The sequence below is a fragment of the Berghia stephanieae genome, chromosome 1, assembly GCF_034508935.2.
Source record: "Berghia stephanieae isolate SIO BIC M18660-M18661 chromosome 1, UCSD_Bste_1.3, whole genome shotgun sequence".
Classification (NCBI taxonomy): domain Eukaryota; kingdom Metazoa; phylum Mollusca; class Gastropoda; order Nudibranchia; family Aeolidiidae; genus Berghia; species Berghia stephanieae.
Genome location: NC_088360.1, coordinates 82,889,867 through 82,904,625, shown reverse-complemented (window position 1 = coordinate 82,904,625; position 14,759 = coordinate 82,889,867). Strand labels below are relative to the sequence as shown.

Sequence of the window (14,759 nt, the reverse complement as noted above, 5' to 3'; positions counted from 1 at the left end):
ATGAAAGAATAAGATACCGTAGTCACGATTCTCACGGTTGGGGTGGCAATCGTTGCAAGGTCAATAAATGGCATTTCATTCATAAAATTCTCAAGATCACCAATTGAAGGAATCGTTTGTTTTTTGTTTTTGTTTTTCTTTTTCTTTCTTTCTATTCTCGCAGGTTAGCTGAAAATAATAAACTGCCACGCACAACTGAAGTGCGCCGCGAAAAAAAAGTTATGCCCCTCCTCTTTATTTCCTATCAGTGATTTTATTGACACGACAAGACGTGGGGAGTCATGATGACCGAAAGAGATGTGCGTGTATGCCATGCAGCATTCTTTTTTTCTTTTTTTTTTTTTTTTTCGTACAACACCCGGTCTATTTATTCCAAAAAAAAATAATATTTGAAATTTGTGTCCTTCTCCTAATCTGCAGCCCACAAATCTAACAAAGCATCTAAAAATTAAACAGTTCCCCCCCCCCCCACCCCCCCCAACCCCCCCCCCCCTTTTTTTTTTCCCCCATCTCTTTCACACATACACACACACACGCACACACACACACATACATACACACATAGATAGATATATAGACAGATAGAGAAAGTAAATAAAACATTGGGAAATACAGAGAACAGCGCGAAGAGAGAGAAGAAGAAGGAGAAGAAGAAGAAGAAGAAGAAGAAGAAGAAGAAGAAGAAGAAGAAGAAAGAAGAAGAGAAGAAGAAGAAGAAGAGAAGAAGAAGAAGAAGAAGAAGAAAGAAGAAGAAGAAGAAGAGAAGAAGAAGAAGAAGAAGAAGAAGAAGAAGAAGAAGAAGAAGAAGAAGAAGAAGAAGAAGAAGAAGAGAAGGAAGAAAGAAGAAGAAGAAGGAAGAAGAAGAAGAAGAAGAAGAAGAAGAAGAAAGAAGAAGAAAGAAGAAGAAGAGAAGAAGAAGAAGAAGAAGAAGAAGAAGAAGAAGAAAGAAGAAGAAGAAGAAGAAGAAGAAGAAGAAGAAGAAGAAGAAGAAAGAGAGAAGAGAAGAAGAAGAAGAAGAAGAAGAAAGAAGAAGAAGAAGAAGAAGAAGAGAAGAAAGAAGAAGAGAAGAAGAAGAAGAGAAGAAGAGAGAAGAAGAAGAAGAAGAAGAAGAAGAAGAAGAAGAAGAAAGAAGAAGAAAGAAGAAGAAGAAGAAGAAGAAGAAGAAGAAGAGAAGAAGAAGAAGAAGAAAGAAGAAGAAGAAGAAGAAGAAGAAGAGAAGAAGAAGAAGAAGAAAGAAGAAGAGAGAGAAGAAGAAGAAGAAGAAGAAGAAGAAGAAGAAGAAGAAGAAGAAGAAGAAGAAGAAAGAAGAAGAAGAAGAAGAAGAAGAAGGAGAAGAAGAAGAAGAAGAAGAAGAGAAGAAGAAGAAGAAGAAGAAGAAGAAGAAGAGAAGAAGAAGAAGAAGAAGAAGAAGAAGAAGAAGAAGAGAAGAAGAAGAAGAAGAAGAAGAAGAAGAAGAAGAAGAAGAAGAAGAAAGAAGAGAAGAAGAAGAAGAAAGAAGAAGAAGAAGAAGAAGAAGAAGAAGAAGAAGAAGAAGAAGAAGAGAGAAGAAGAAGAAGAAGAAGAAGAAGAGAAGAGAAGAAGAAGAAGAGAAGAAGAAGAGAAGAAGAAGAAGAAGAAGAAGAAGAAGAAGAAGAAGAAGAAGAAGAAGAAGAAGAAGAGAAGGAAGAAGAAGGAAGAAAGAAGAAGAGAAGAAGAAGAAGAAGAAGAAGAAGAAGAAAGGAAGAAGAAGAAAAGAAGAAAGAAGAAGAAAGAAGAAGAAGAAGAAGAAGAAGAAGAAGAAGAAAGAAGAAGAAAGGAAGAAGAAGAAGAAGAAGAAGAAGAAGAAGAAGAAGAAGAAGAAGAAGAAGAAGATACTGGCCGGAACGAGATTCAAAATCACATCGTCTTCCCCACATGGCATGTTTGAATGTCCGAATTCTCCGTGGTCAATTTTAGGTATTTTGACATATAAATTTATGGGTGACTGTAACGTCTCATAAGCGATGCCTGCTTTTCCTACATATTATTTTAAAATGAAATATCACATAGATGAGGAAGGTAGTTGACAACATAATCTCTCTCTCTCTCTCTCTCTCTCTCTCTCTCTCTCTCTCTCTCTCTCTCTCTCTCTCTCTCTCTCTCTCTCTCTTTCAAGTAAGGGATCATCTATGAAGTAAACTGGACATTTCCTGGATAGAATGGTAAAATGACTTTTTATAATTGTGAGGCAATATAATTCCGATGAGTAAAAATTACACTATAAATTTATCATCGAGAGAATAAAGAAAATTAAAATAAGAAAAAATTGATATGACCGTGGAACGACTGATGAAAATCACGTGAACAGTCATGTTACTTTTTAGCTAAAAATGTGATCCAATTACTGCCTTGAATGGAAATGGACGGCGCCAAATAGCCAATCAGTGACACTGTTACAGGCTGTGTGCAAAAAGAAACGGCACGCAAATTTCTGAATCGGTGAAAAATACGTCGACTGCTGGCTTTTCGTTTCTTTAGAAAGAAGAACATCTTTGAGGGGAAAACACAAGAAGCATTCCCGAAATTTAAATTTCTCGTGTCTATGTGGAGGCAATAGTAGCCTTGGAAAAATACTACAGAATCGTAGGACTAAAATGGACGAACATACTAGCAACCAAGAAGACGATGATATGAATGAAGAACCGAGTCCAACCTTATCAGACAATGATGGAAATAAAATTCAAGATGAACAGAAAAGTCCTAATTCGGAGACTGAAACTGAAATGGTTTCGTCGATAAAAGAAAGAAAGGATTCGGATTCTGCAGAAGAAAAGGAAAATAGACAAGCCATATTTTTCCCCACAAATGACAATACCTGTGCATCTAATAATTCGTGTTCAGGGGAGAAAAACGATGAAGGTAATTTGCTTGGCAGTATTGTTACAATGCATAATATGAGTAACTATGACGACGATTATTCTCCAACATTAGCCATCTGTGATATCTTTAACAAATCGAAAGATTCTCCTATAAAGTCTGTTACGCCGAAGTTAACAAAAGACGAAGAAAATAAAGATGAATTTTTGATAATTGATTTAGACACTTGTCAAATGAAAAAAAAGAGTGAGAGTGATAGTGAAACAAGAAAAGAAGAAATTAAAAGCCCTTCAAAAGAACTGATATTTGTAAATTTATCAAGGGATGAGACTCAGTCCGATTTCCTAAATAAACCGAGTAACAGAGATGAAGAAGATGCAAATAGTGAAAATAATTTTTTGGTCAATTCAAAAGAATGTGATACAAAATGTCATGATCAGATTATCAGAAGAAAGACAGAAAAAACAAACAAAGAGAGAGGCACATCTCCTGAATTGGAGATGAAGGAAAATATGACATATGATGTAAATAATAGAAAATCTACTCCACAAATGAAAATATTGCAATCAGATGCCGAAATCAAACGAGAGAACTGTTTGCAACATAAGGGAATAGTTTTTCATGATGAATCGATGTGTGATGAATCAATCTTATCTAAAGAAATATACTCAACAGATGTAAGTTTTCATTCGAGTGATTTAAATGTCTCTTTTCATTCTAATGAAAATCAAGGGACTGAACCAGATTTTTACTTGCCAGAGTTATACTCAAAGACATATCACGAAGAAGATAAGACCGATCCTCCTCAGTCTGCGTTCACTAAATTTTCCACACATAATTCAAGTCTAGATACAGACAATAATAATCAATTTTTTGATTATACTATCAATGACAATTTACCTTTTGACACCCCACTTTCATCACACCAGCATAACAATGCAGAATCTCAAGATTTTTATGACCATCAACAAGCTCAAAGAGCTAATCAGTATAATTTGGAAAGTAAAATTATTAGCAATTTTGTTGCCATGGAGACAAAAGGTGATACATCGTCAATATATGGTTCTCAGGAAAACATTCAGCCTTATTGCTATAAAAGTAGGGTAAGTGCCACCATTGGTTCCAATAAATGTTCTCCATATTCTTCTGTCCAAGACCGTGCATCTTCTAGTCCCTTTTTTCATCCACCTTACATGTCCAACTACCGTCCACAATATCCTTTCAACAATATGCAGCATAATACAGAAATCAATCCACGTTGTTTATCTTCATCTGCATCAAACTATTCTGATTGGAATTCATGGAGTGGCTCTGCATTTTATGAAGTAAATCTAAATACCTTTTCATCTGTTCATAATATGGAATCACAATGTCACCAAGGAAAAGATGAGTGGGGAAATGATGCTGTTATGCCAGAGTTATATCACGATCCTGAGATGAATATTAAATCAAACCAGGCAGAAATTGACAGTGAAGCAACAGAGGATGCTGATGAAACTGACGATGTTCCTATCTTTTTTGAAGATTCAGCAGATTTTTCAGCATGTGACAATTTATCAACTATATCTGTCATGTCCAGTTCATGCTACAGTGACAACTCATCAGTCATGACAGCAATGAGTCCATCAGACTTCACTCCACCTCCTTCTGTTTCAAATACACCTCTTCCACCCAACCACAATATTGTTACAGATAACCAAAGATGCACTTATCCTTTCATAAATGACAATTCTCGTTCAGAGCCACTTCACTTATACTCGCCAACAATGCTATCAGTGACGCCATACAAGTTATCTCAGGAAAAAATTGAACAAAACCTACTCAACTACGATCGAGGCCAGAAAATCAAACGTTATTATCCATCAATGGCTGACATGCATAATTCTCGCTCTGGATTTACTATACCTTCAACATCAAAGTTTGATACCAATGAAATGTTTGAATTTCCTGATTACAGGACATCAAGTAAAAACCAAATTCAATCGGATAAAATCTCAACTTCAACATCCAAAAGCGCCTACAACAAGAAGACTGAGAATACTCCAAATTACAATAATCAACAATTAGAAACATATGCCAACTTCATGAAACAGGAAGACACTGATTTTCGGAACGAATCTCGCAGACTGCGACATAATGAGCCTCTGAGACAAACAGCAATTCGTATTATGTCCCAGTGGTATGAGGACCACCTTGACAATCCATATCCAACTAAAGAGGACAAGATGAAAATGGCTAGAGATGGGGGAATCACAGTCACTCAGGTAAAGTACTTGATTTTCAGTTTTATCATTTATTATCAAAGTGTGTTGTGCAGTTATGTGGTCTTGTGCTTTGACACTCGCTTTCAGATCAGAATGTCTTGTGTTCAAGCCTTGCTTGGCGCATTGTTGAATCCTTGGAAAAGGCTCTTTACTCACATTCGGTCACAGTATTCAGGTGTAAAATTGAGTACCTGGCCGTTAATACGAGTTGTCTCTGTCCGGAAACATCATAATATCACCCAACAGGAGTCGTGTCTCGTTCTACATGTTAGTCGTGGGCCCTTTGTAAAGCACTTAGAGCACGTTTATTTATTGCGCTATACAAAAGCTTGAGGTTTTTTTTTTTTTTAATTTTGTTTTTTTGGGGGGTGGGGGGGGGGGGGGGGGGGTTATTAAAATTTTGTGTTGGATATGAGAGAAGAGGAGGAGGGGGTGATTGTGTGGTGTTACATATGATATATGTATAGATGGTAAAGGTGATTGTATATCGCTGGCATTTTACCTTTGTTAGGCATTGGGTTCTAACTAATAGATGTTATTCTCATCACAATGAATTTTCGAATGGGGGGGGGGGGGGGGGGGAATTCGCTTCTTTTTTTTTCTTCCCTTTTGGTGCCATTCCCTTCAAGACATCTTCTTTTGAACCTTTAAACTGCCACACGTGGAGCTGGAGTTTTGTACCAGTTACTCTAATGCTAAATGGAATTTCAGAATTTCTTGCTAACTTTGAATACAACAGCAAATCTTTCGCAAAATACTTTCTGACAGATCTATAGAGAGCCATCCACCCAATCGCTGCCATACGAAGAAAGGGTTTAGAAGAAAAAGGCTGACTCTACACAAATTCAAAACCAGCCTCTTTGTTTGTGTGTGTACCAGGTGCTTAAAACCAATTGAGCTATTAGGACCCTCATGTATTAGTTTATCTTTTAAATCATAAATATTTTATAACCTTCTGCATTCATGTATAATGCAACTTGCAAACAGACGGTCAGAATTACATAACAGCTATTTTTCGTGATATTCCAATACTATGAGAACTGTTCCAATTAAATTACATTCATTATGATTCATAGTTATGAAATTTAAAAGTATAAATTGAAATTGCATGTGGGGTAATGGGTTGATAAGTAAATATGCACATTTGTTCTTGAAATACACTGATTATTGATATGAGCCAAACTTATGCAGACTTGAATTAGACATGGAATCATATTATGTTGTACGCAATTTGAAATTCAAAGCAAACAACTAATCATTTTGATGTTGTGGTCGTTGAATATATCCTGCACTGGTGGTCTTGTTTTTAATTTTTCTTTAAAAGTTGAAATGTTTCAACTCAAACGATGTTTTTCAAAGAAAATTTATTTCTAAAACTGCAAATTTCATGTTTGTATTGGCAATAAAAATTCAGATAAATTGAAATAATTTATTTTTTTATATTTGATTAAAATTAATTCCAATTTGTATTTTTTCCCTTTCGTATCATTAAAAAGAATTACAATTTGAATTGTTTTCAATGTACCATGTTGTTATCACTAAAACGAGGGAAATTCTTCCCTGTATGATTATTTAGATGGATATTATAAGTAGTCCATTCAGAACCATTTGGGCCATGGACCAAAGTTTATTCCGGTTTCTATAGCATGAAACAAACAATAGCAATTGCTTGCTGCCCTTTGGATAGAATGCTAGTCAAGGTTATGCCCAGCCCCCTCGTCTATCTTACGGTCACAGATGACCTCATAACCCCATACTGCAAAGCCCCGCCCTCTTTTGTCTCTAACAGGATGGTGACACACTACTGTAGCATTAAACCCTGCCTACTCTGTCATTTAACCTGTCATGATTTCACTGATGATAAAATTTAATCATGAGCCTTTGTTTGATTTCTGGAATTTGCCATTTTTTGAGGTCGAAATTTTTTTTGCGATTAATAGAAGCTAGTTGCAATTATGACTTTTATACAGAATTAATTCCGTTTCTTGGGAAATGTTGTGATTAACCAAAAGTTGTGATTAAGCGAGTTGCGATTATCCAGAGTGGACTGTACCTAGTATTGCCTAAAACAGACAAGGCAAACACCAATCCTTGAAACTTATGACATAACGGAGATAACCCCATAGTGATAGGCAATGTGATTGTTCGTATTTTAGCAAAACCCCTTAAATTCCTTAAAAGGCTTTTAGTCACTTTACACCGCATAAACCAATATATTTTATGAACAAAAAGATAAATGACCCCAGTTTAATGAATTTCAACTCAATTTTTACTGTATTTCATTTTTTTTTAATCGTGATCAAATGATTAAAAACATATTTCCCCCCTTCCAAACTGGGAGTAAAGATTTGGTTACAGTTATTGTCACTATAATATTATTAAAGCTGCTAGAAGCTGTGGACTGTAAAAAGCCAGATAATAGAGATTAAAACAGAAAGAAATACCAAAGATGAAAGGTTTCAATCTCAAAACCCTTAAACAATTAACATTCCATTTCTGGTATTTTGTCCTTTTTTAAAAAATCAACTAAAAACAACAACATTAACATAAAGTTCATAAAATTGTTATACATCAAATCTGCCTTTCTTGTCAATCAAATATATGAATACAGAAACAAATAATATAAGTCAAAGGTTTGAATAATATAAACCAGTATGACCGATAACATTTTAAAAAATATTGCTCGATCATGATCGCAGGCAAAGACATTATGTTCCTGTTGACTATCATAACAAAGCAATATCTTTAAAGCTTATATGTTTTGTAATTTAGTAAAAAGGAAAACCACACATTGTTGTTTTGTCTGTATGAAGTTTTATAATATTCTTTTTTTTTTTTTTTTTTCATATTCTGTGGTTGGTGACAATTGTTATGTTTTTATTCATCAGGTAAAATCGTGGTTTGCTAATAAAAGGAACCGTACCAACAACACCAAACCCAAAGTCCAGAAGCGAGCTATGAAAGAAAAGCTGAAGAAGCTCTTCCAAGATCTTAAACATTCTCGGTCTGACTCTTTAGACAACTCGCATATCATTCAGCAGCTGTCTGGTATCATCCAAACATAAGGTGAACTTATGTGCATACCCATTTCTTTAATATTTTTTTTTTAACGTTGGTTGGAAAAATCATATTTTGGTATTTCTAAACATTAAACTATTATTTCTTTTTATCTTTAAGGCAACAGAATTCTAATTGTTATCAAGATGCATTGTGATTGTGAAAGACTAGTTTGTAAATTGCTATTAAGCCCATTCCAACATGACAGTATCTAAAGCTAAATAACACCTGTTAGTTTTTTACATTAAAACCTCAGAGTATTCTTTTCAGAGAGGTCTGATACAGTCTTATTCAAACATCATTACTTCGCATTTTAATTTGTTTGAAAGATATATTGAGGTGTTTGAATTGCTTTAGTACAAATTGCAAACTATAGCTGACGATATGTCATTCAATTTTAAGGGATAGAGTTGCATAAAAGCATAGTACCGGTGTTTATTCAGTGATAGGATAAATACCATCATGGTCAAATGAATTGAACAATTAAATTGATTTATGGATATTTTTCTAATGCTTAATTTAACACAAATTAAGATCCATTTGATTAATGACAATGGACTTTTCATCAATAGATTGTGTGTCTGATATGGGTAACAAATGATTAATACTAATACTGCCAGATTTGTTTTTCAGTTGTCAGTCATTTTCTTTTTGGAACTTTTTTTTTCAAAAATATATCTCTAATAATTTTGGTTTAAGATTCTTCTAACTTAAAGGTAAAATTCACTCTTTAGTTTTCATTATCATGCAAAAGTGATTCAAAAGGTTAAAAATATGATATATATTTTTTGAAAAGCAAAAGAAATCATTATTGTGTGAAAGATAGTTTTAGAAAGAATGCCTTCTTTTGTTAGATTCTTTGTTACTATGAGCTCCATTTTTGCCAAAATATAAAATGAGGGTCGAAATTCTGTTGCTGAACAATTTTTCTTTTCTTTTTTTTTTTTTTTTTTTTTGGTTCTACAGAAAGAATAACTTGATTTGACACACCTCTTTAAAAATACATTTCAAATTGTCTATTTCAAAGATTTTCATAACGAGGGAAATGCACTTGGATCAACATTTTACTTAATAATTTTTCAACATCTTTATAATAAAATTTGTAAAACACTGGTGAATACTTTAAGTTCATGTTTGCATGAGAAATGCAAAAATCGGAATGCTTTTTCATCTCAGGAAAACGTGTCATTAATGTTTAAAGTTGACTTACATGACAAAGTGATTTTTTTAAAAACTTAAACTTTATGTTGATGGAACCACTAGTGTAAGGTTTTTTTCTTTGTTTTTGTTTTTTTTTTTTCTCCCTCTCAAAAATGCTTCTTTGTTATTGTTCACAGGATTTGACGCCAGGGCATTGAATCATTGTTATTTCTTAATTCAATCAAAAAACATATTTCGCCAAAATCTTAGGCAGCCATTTCTAAATACTCGAATTCAAATGTCATTCTTATTTCATCCATTTACATGTTACTTGTTAGGAGGGACCATCAGATTTCATAACTCATATACATTCAATCCCTTTGATTTTGATCATTCATATTTGCATTTTTGTTTTTATTGTTAAATTGTTCCAGAGAAATGGAATTTGAGATAGTATGTGCAATATATCTTTTAGAAGTGATATTTTTATTATTCATTTCTCTTTGGTCCTCTGATTATCAATTACAAAATGCTTTTCGTTATCTTTTTCTTTTCATTTTCTTATTTTTCTTTATTATTTTATTTATTTTAGACCGTTTATATTTGCCAAAGAGTGTGTGATGTAAACAATTTTGTTGGTACTATTATGTCTTTCAAGAAAACTTTTTTTTACATTTTTGCACTTCACAATCTGACTGTTTATATTTCCTTTTACAATCCATGTTTTCTAAGACAAGAAACCAAATGCCAATACAAAAGAATCGAGTAATGATTCCTCTGCACTTAAAACTTACTTTCTCTTTGACCTGCTTTTAATGAATTTGGCAGGTAAAATGCTGATTCGATTTCATACACATTAAAAGTAGTATACCCTCAAACTGAGTTACCCTCTCATTTTTTAATTATTATTTTTTGTTTGCGTAAAGAGATGAAACTAATAAATGGATAAAACATAGCCTGATATTTTACATTCCTAATCAAACACTGCTCTTGATTGAAATTAGGAACATTCTGTCAATGTTGAACATTTAATGTAGTTATAACTATTTTCATATTTTGATTGTCAACTTTGAGCCTCTTTCAAACCTTTTTGATAGTTTCCTCATCTTAATTGACTCGAAATGAATGACTTTTAATACCTAAAAATTTCACAAGGATAAGGGCATGATTTGGAAGAAAGAAAAAGCTGCTAAATTTCAGGCTATTATTATCCTCCAAAAATATAACCAACCGGCTCTAACTGGTTTTATGCCAGGATGAATTAAATGCTAAAATGTTAATATAGAGTCAACAATATGAAAAAGAAATCTCAGAGAGCCATTAGAAATATGAAGCAAGAGTTTATCCCAGTTTCTGTAGCATCGGTAAGCAATAGACAATAATTTTTGTTTGGAACTATTTGATGAATAGGACCTTTGTCTATCACAAAATATTTTACACCAGGTCTAATGGTCCCGTTATATAATTCATTTGCTTTGTTAGACGAATCCCCTACCAACTGAGCTCTCTAGACTACCCAATACTACCCTTCATGTAAAAAAAAAAATATATATATATAAGAGGAGTAAACTGTGTTTAACGAGTTTCTTTAAATACCAAGCAAACAAAACATAATACAGTCACTCTCTTCGTTCACAAATCAGAAAACCGCATATCCTGCTCGTTTGCATTAAATTGATTCTCTTTTTTTATTTAATCATTCAGTTTAAATGCCGTCCCTGTTTTATCTATAAATTTGTAATCCGCCACCTCTGAACGTTATTATTTTGGAATGACTATAGATAGTATGCAGATGACGTCACTCAGGCCTTTGTTATTCTTTTTGCCATCCGCGTTTGTGAGTTGTTCTCACTAAACTGTATTAACCAGACTATAAGAGTTCATGGTTACACAGAGTTTGTGTGTTGGTTCGTTATACTTCCGGATGGCAATGTTGTGAACTCCTTGGCCAAGCGCATTCTATCTATAAAGTCAAAACGATCAGAATTGGATTGTATTTTGAAGTTAAAGAAATTCAAGTTTTATAAGTTAACCTTCAACTCCAATTTAAAGCATCATGTTCATCCCGACATAATACCATTTTGAGATGACTGGTCATAGTTCTCCATATTCCTAAAATTTAGCTTAATGAATTGTATTTTGCATTTTTTACTATTTTAAATTTAATTTCACTTTTCAACATCTGCTTTACCCTGACAAATCAGTTAAGGCAGCAAATAGTAACTTATAGATATGAAATTATTACTACGAAGATCACACATTTCTTTTTGCTATCAGAAAAACCCTCTCATACTTCCATTATGAGAATGTTGCAAAATGGAAAGGGATTAATCATGATTATAATGGTATAATCTGTAATGCTCAATTATCTTACTGCCACTTGCTATTCAATGCCCCTCTTTGCAAGTTTGTTTGTTTTTTTGTTTTTTTTTCTATTTAAAGATCAATATCTTTTGACTAGACAATAGCTGGCATTCTCTGTCACGAGATAATCTGATATTATTTTTGGTTGTTAATAGAATCTATCAACGGGTGGGTGTATTTTTTTCAAATCTCTGAAAGTGGGGATTTAGGAACAAACTGTGGGCCTCCTGGCGTCTGGGAAAGGCTTAAGATGGCATTGGGCAATGCACAGTGTAGACTACTACTGGGACCTATCTTTGGAACTGTTACTGTTACTCCCTCTATCTTACTCTTATTTGAGTGCCTGTGACCCTTAAAACTAAACTCGCTCCCATCTCCTCTCCCTCAACATACACTTTCAGCTCTAGGTGGGGTTCCTGACCTCCCATAGTGGGCAGGGAGGCCACTTACTGTGCCCTCTATACCCCTATATCTGTTTTCTGAGTTGCTTTCTATGTCTTGGAATGAGATTACTTGATTTTGTCCAAACCCAGGCCAGAGTTCTTGACTGGGAAGGAAACAATCAAATGTAAAGCTTTGTGTTTTAAGAGATGATATTTTTTTTCATTGAAAATCATCGCTCTGTTACTGATACATTTAAAATAATGGTTTGTAAACATTTCTTCTTCTTGGGGACCTGTGCTTGTGTTTGGGTGAGACTTTTAGGTGATCTCAAACTAAGTAGGTACACCTATAATGTGATCTTAGAATCTACATGTTCCCTATTTGAATCATTCTCCTATGTCTTACATTATCTCGTGTGCTTTCAATTTTTAATTCTATAACTTTATCTATTCCCATTTTCTTCCTTTTATAACTGGCACTGAAATGTCTTAAATGTGTCGCAAACGCAGTAAAACCCTTTAAAACTCCGTCTGGCACCTTTCATACGCACTTGTCCAGATCTTAGTAATAGAATCATGAGGTTCGATAAAATCAAGCTATTTTTTTTTTTTGGAGAGGGATAATTCTTACTTGCATCTCGGCTTTTTACCAGAGCCTGCTAAAAAATTCTACAATTTCAATTTTTAAAACTGATCATAATTTACAAATAAGCTAACTTCTGGCAACATCTAACATGAATGTTTTGATTACCAAAACTAAACCATACCATTGGCTATCATTGTTTTCTTACCTGTTCATACCATTTGGCTACCACTGTTTCCTGTGTGGATAAATGGAGAGTAAAAATATATCAGAGTTAATTTTTTACAGTTATAAATATCAATATATGCATTTAAGATTGTATAAATGCTTTGCTTTTTTGCTTTCACAAAACAAAATGAAACTTCATTTTGAAATATTATTTTAAAATCCTCAGATTAAAAATTATTCAGTCCTTTCAAAAATTATGTAAGTAAGTTGTCTTGTCCCATTGGTGATATATAATTGAGTTACAATTGTTTTAAAATTTCACCCTTTAGTGCAGCATTGTAAGCTGCTGTCGCCTCTGCATTCCATGAAATAAATTTTGATAATAAACCAAACAAATGAAGAATCATTCTCATCGTCAAGAGTGAGCAAATTGAAGGTAAAATCTAGCTCACGGAAAAAAATTAGAAAGTGCCAGAAGTCGGCCTTGGAACCCCTTGGCTTGAGTTCAGTGCTTTATCCTCTTGGTTAAATGAACTCCCTTAAGATGATCACATTATCTGAAATATTGTTCACCATCTTTCTTATTATCAATAAAATAACGTATATAGGAGATGTTTTTATTGAGACATACTTGATACGTAATACTTTATTACAAATGAAAAATATCACATTGTTGCACTACTTTCGTGGAAACTACAAGGTATCTCTTTCATTATTCCCTGATAACAAATTTTGATAGCTCTACATAGGCCCTTGGGCTCTCCATAGAGCATAGGTCATCAACTGTCTTCTCACTCGGCTATGGCCATCTTCTCCATTTCACTCCAGTTCATTCCAACCTTCTTCAGCTCTTCTGTTGTTGACCTCCTCCATGTGCTTCTGAGCCTTCCCCGTCTTCTCTTTCCTTGCAGATTCCTTGTTAAGGGCCTGCCGGTTGATATTGTTCGATGGTTTTCTTAGTGTGTGTCCAATCAATCCCCATTTCCAGCACTTGGATTACCACATTGATCAGACCTTGCTTTGCTTTCTTTCACAGTTCGATATCATTGCTAATTTTTTCTGGCCATCTAATTTTGTATATTTGTCACTGACAAGAATTCTGGAAGGTCTGTATCTTCTGATGTACCGTAGTGCCTTGGTATTCACGCTGTTTCTGATCTGTATAAAAGAACAGCCCTCACATTGGAATTGAAGATATGTAATTTTGTGTTATGTTGATTTCTTTGGAATTCCAAACCTTCTATAGAATGACACTACCTCCTTCTCCATCCATAATGCTGCCCAGGTGTCGTCTTCCCTGATTGTCTCTCTGTTCACTGTGATTGGTGTACAGGATGTTGTGTTGATTTTTATATTGTAGTTATATTCTGGTTTATCTTCAGTCCCACTTTTGCAGAGATCGCATCTAGGTTTGTAGTTTTATCTTGTATCTGTTTAACATTATGAGACAGCAGTGCCAAATTGTCAGCAATATCCAAGTCATTCAGTTTTAGTAACATCCATTGTTTTTGTTTGTTGTGGTAGTTTTTAAGATCCAATCAATGGCCAAGAGGAATAATAAAGGTGATAAGAGGCAACCTTGACGTACTTCCATTCTGACTTTAAAATTTTCTGACAGGTTATCTCTGTGGGCAACTCGACATGATGTGTTGTGGTAAGAGTTTTTGATGATAGTGGTTAGTTTGTCTGGTACACCACAGCGTTTCAGTAATTTCCACAGCATTTCTCTATCCACAATGTCAAAGGCTTTTTCATTGTCTGAAGTTTATATAGAGAGTTGAGTTCCATTCTAAGGATTGCTCAATTATAGTTCTAAAAGAAGCTATTTGATCTGTGCAGATAAAGCTAACAGGGAGGTTGAAAATCATCAGCATAATCTCTATATAGGAAAGGAAAAAATTTTCACACAAAACTTTCATAAATACAGAGTTCAGACCAAACGTTCAAAAAAAAAAAGAAATCTAC

The 14,759-nt window shown here is 34.0% G+C and overlaps 2 protein-coding genes across 2 annotated transcripts in view; one reads left to right on the top strand and one right to left on the bottom strand.

Moving 5' to 3' along the window:
* Positions 1 to 14,759, bottom strand: part of LOC144959195 (general transcription and DNA repair factor IIH helicase subunit XPD-like) — a 47,091-nt gene that overhangs the window by 12,783 nt on the left and 19,549 nt on the right. The window contains exon 19 of the mRNA XM_078891739.1: positions 12,835 to 12,864. Within this exon, the coding sequence (XP_078747865.1) occupies positions 12,835 to 12,864 (30 nt within the window). The remainder of the gene's footprint in view (positions 1 to 12,834; positions 12,865 to 14,759) is intronic.
* Positions 2,436 to 10,174, top strand: LOC144959187 (uncharacterized). The gene is made up of 2 exons (XM_078891733.1): positions 2,436 to 5,099; positions 7,988 to 10,174. Exons 1-2 carry the CDS (start codon positions 2,613 to 2,615, stop codon positions 8,162 to 8,164), a joined length of 2,664 nt encoding a protein of 887 aa, XP_078747859.1. The 5' UTR covers positions 2,436 to 2,612; the 3' UTR covers positions 8,165 to 10,174.

What these genes read in the sequence shown, in the direction of transcription:
- LOC144959187 (XM_078891733.1), top strand. Translation starts at nt 2,613, where the DNA reads ATGGACGAACATACTAGCAACCAAGAAGACGATGATATGAATGAAGAA. An exon ending in GGGGAATCACAGTCACTCAG is followed by an intron (nt 5,100 to 7,987) that starts GTAAAGTACTTG and finishes TTTATTCATCAG; the next exon opens with GTAAAATCGTGGTTTGCTAA.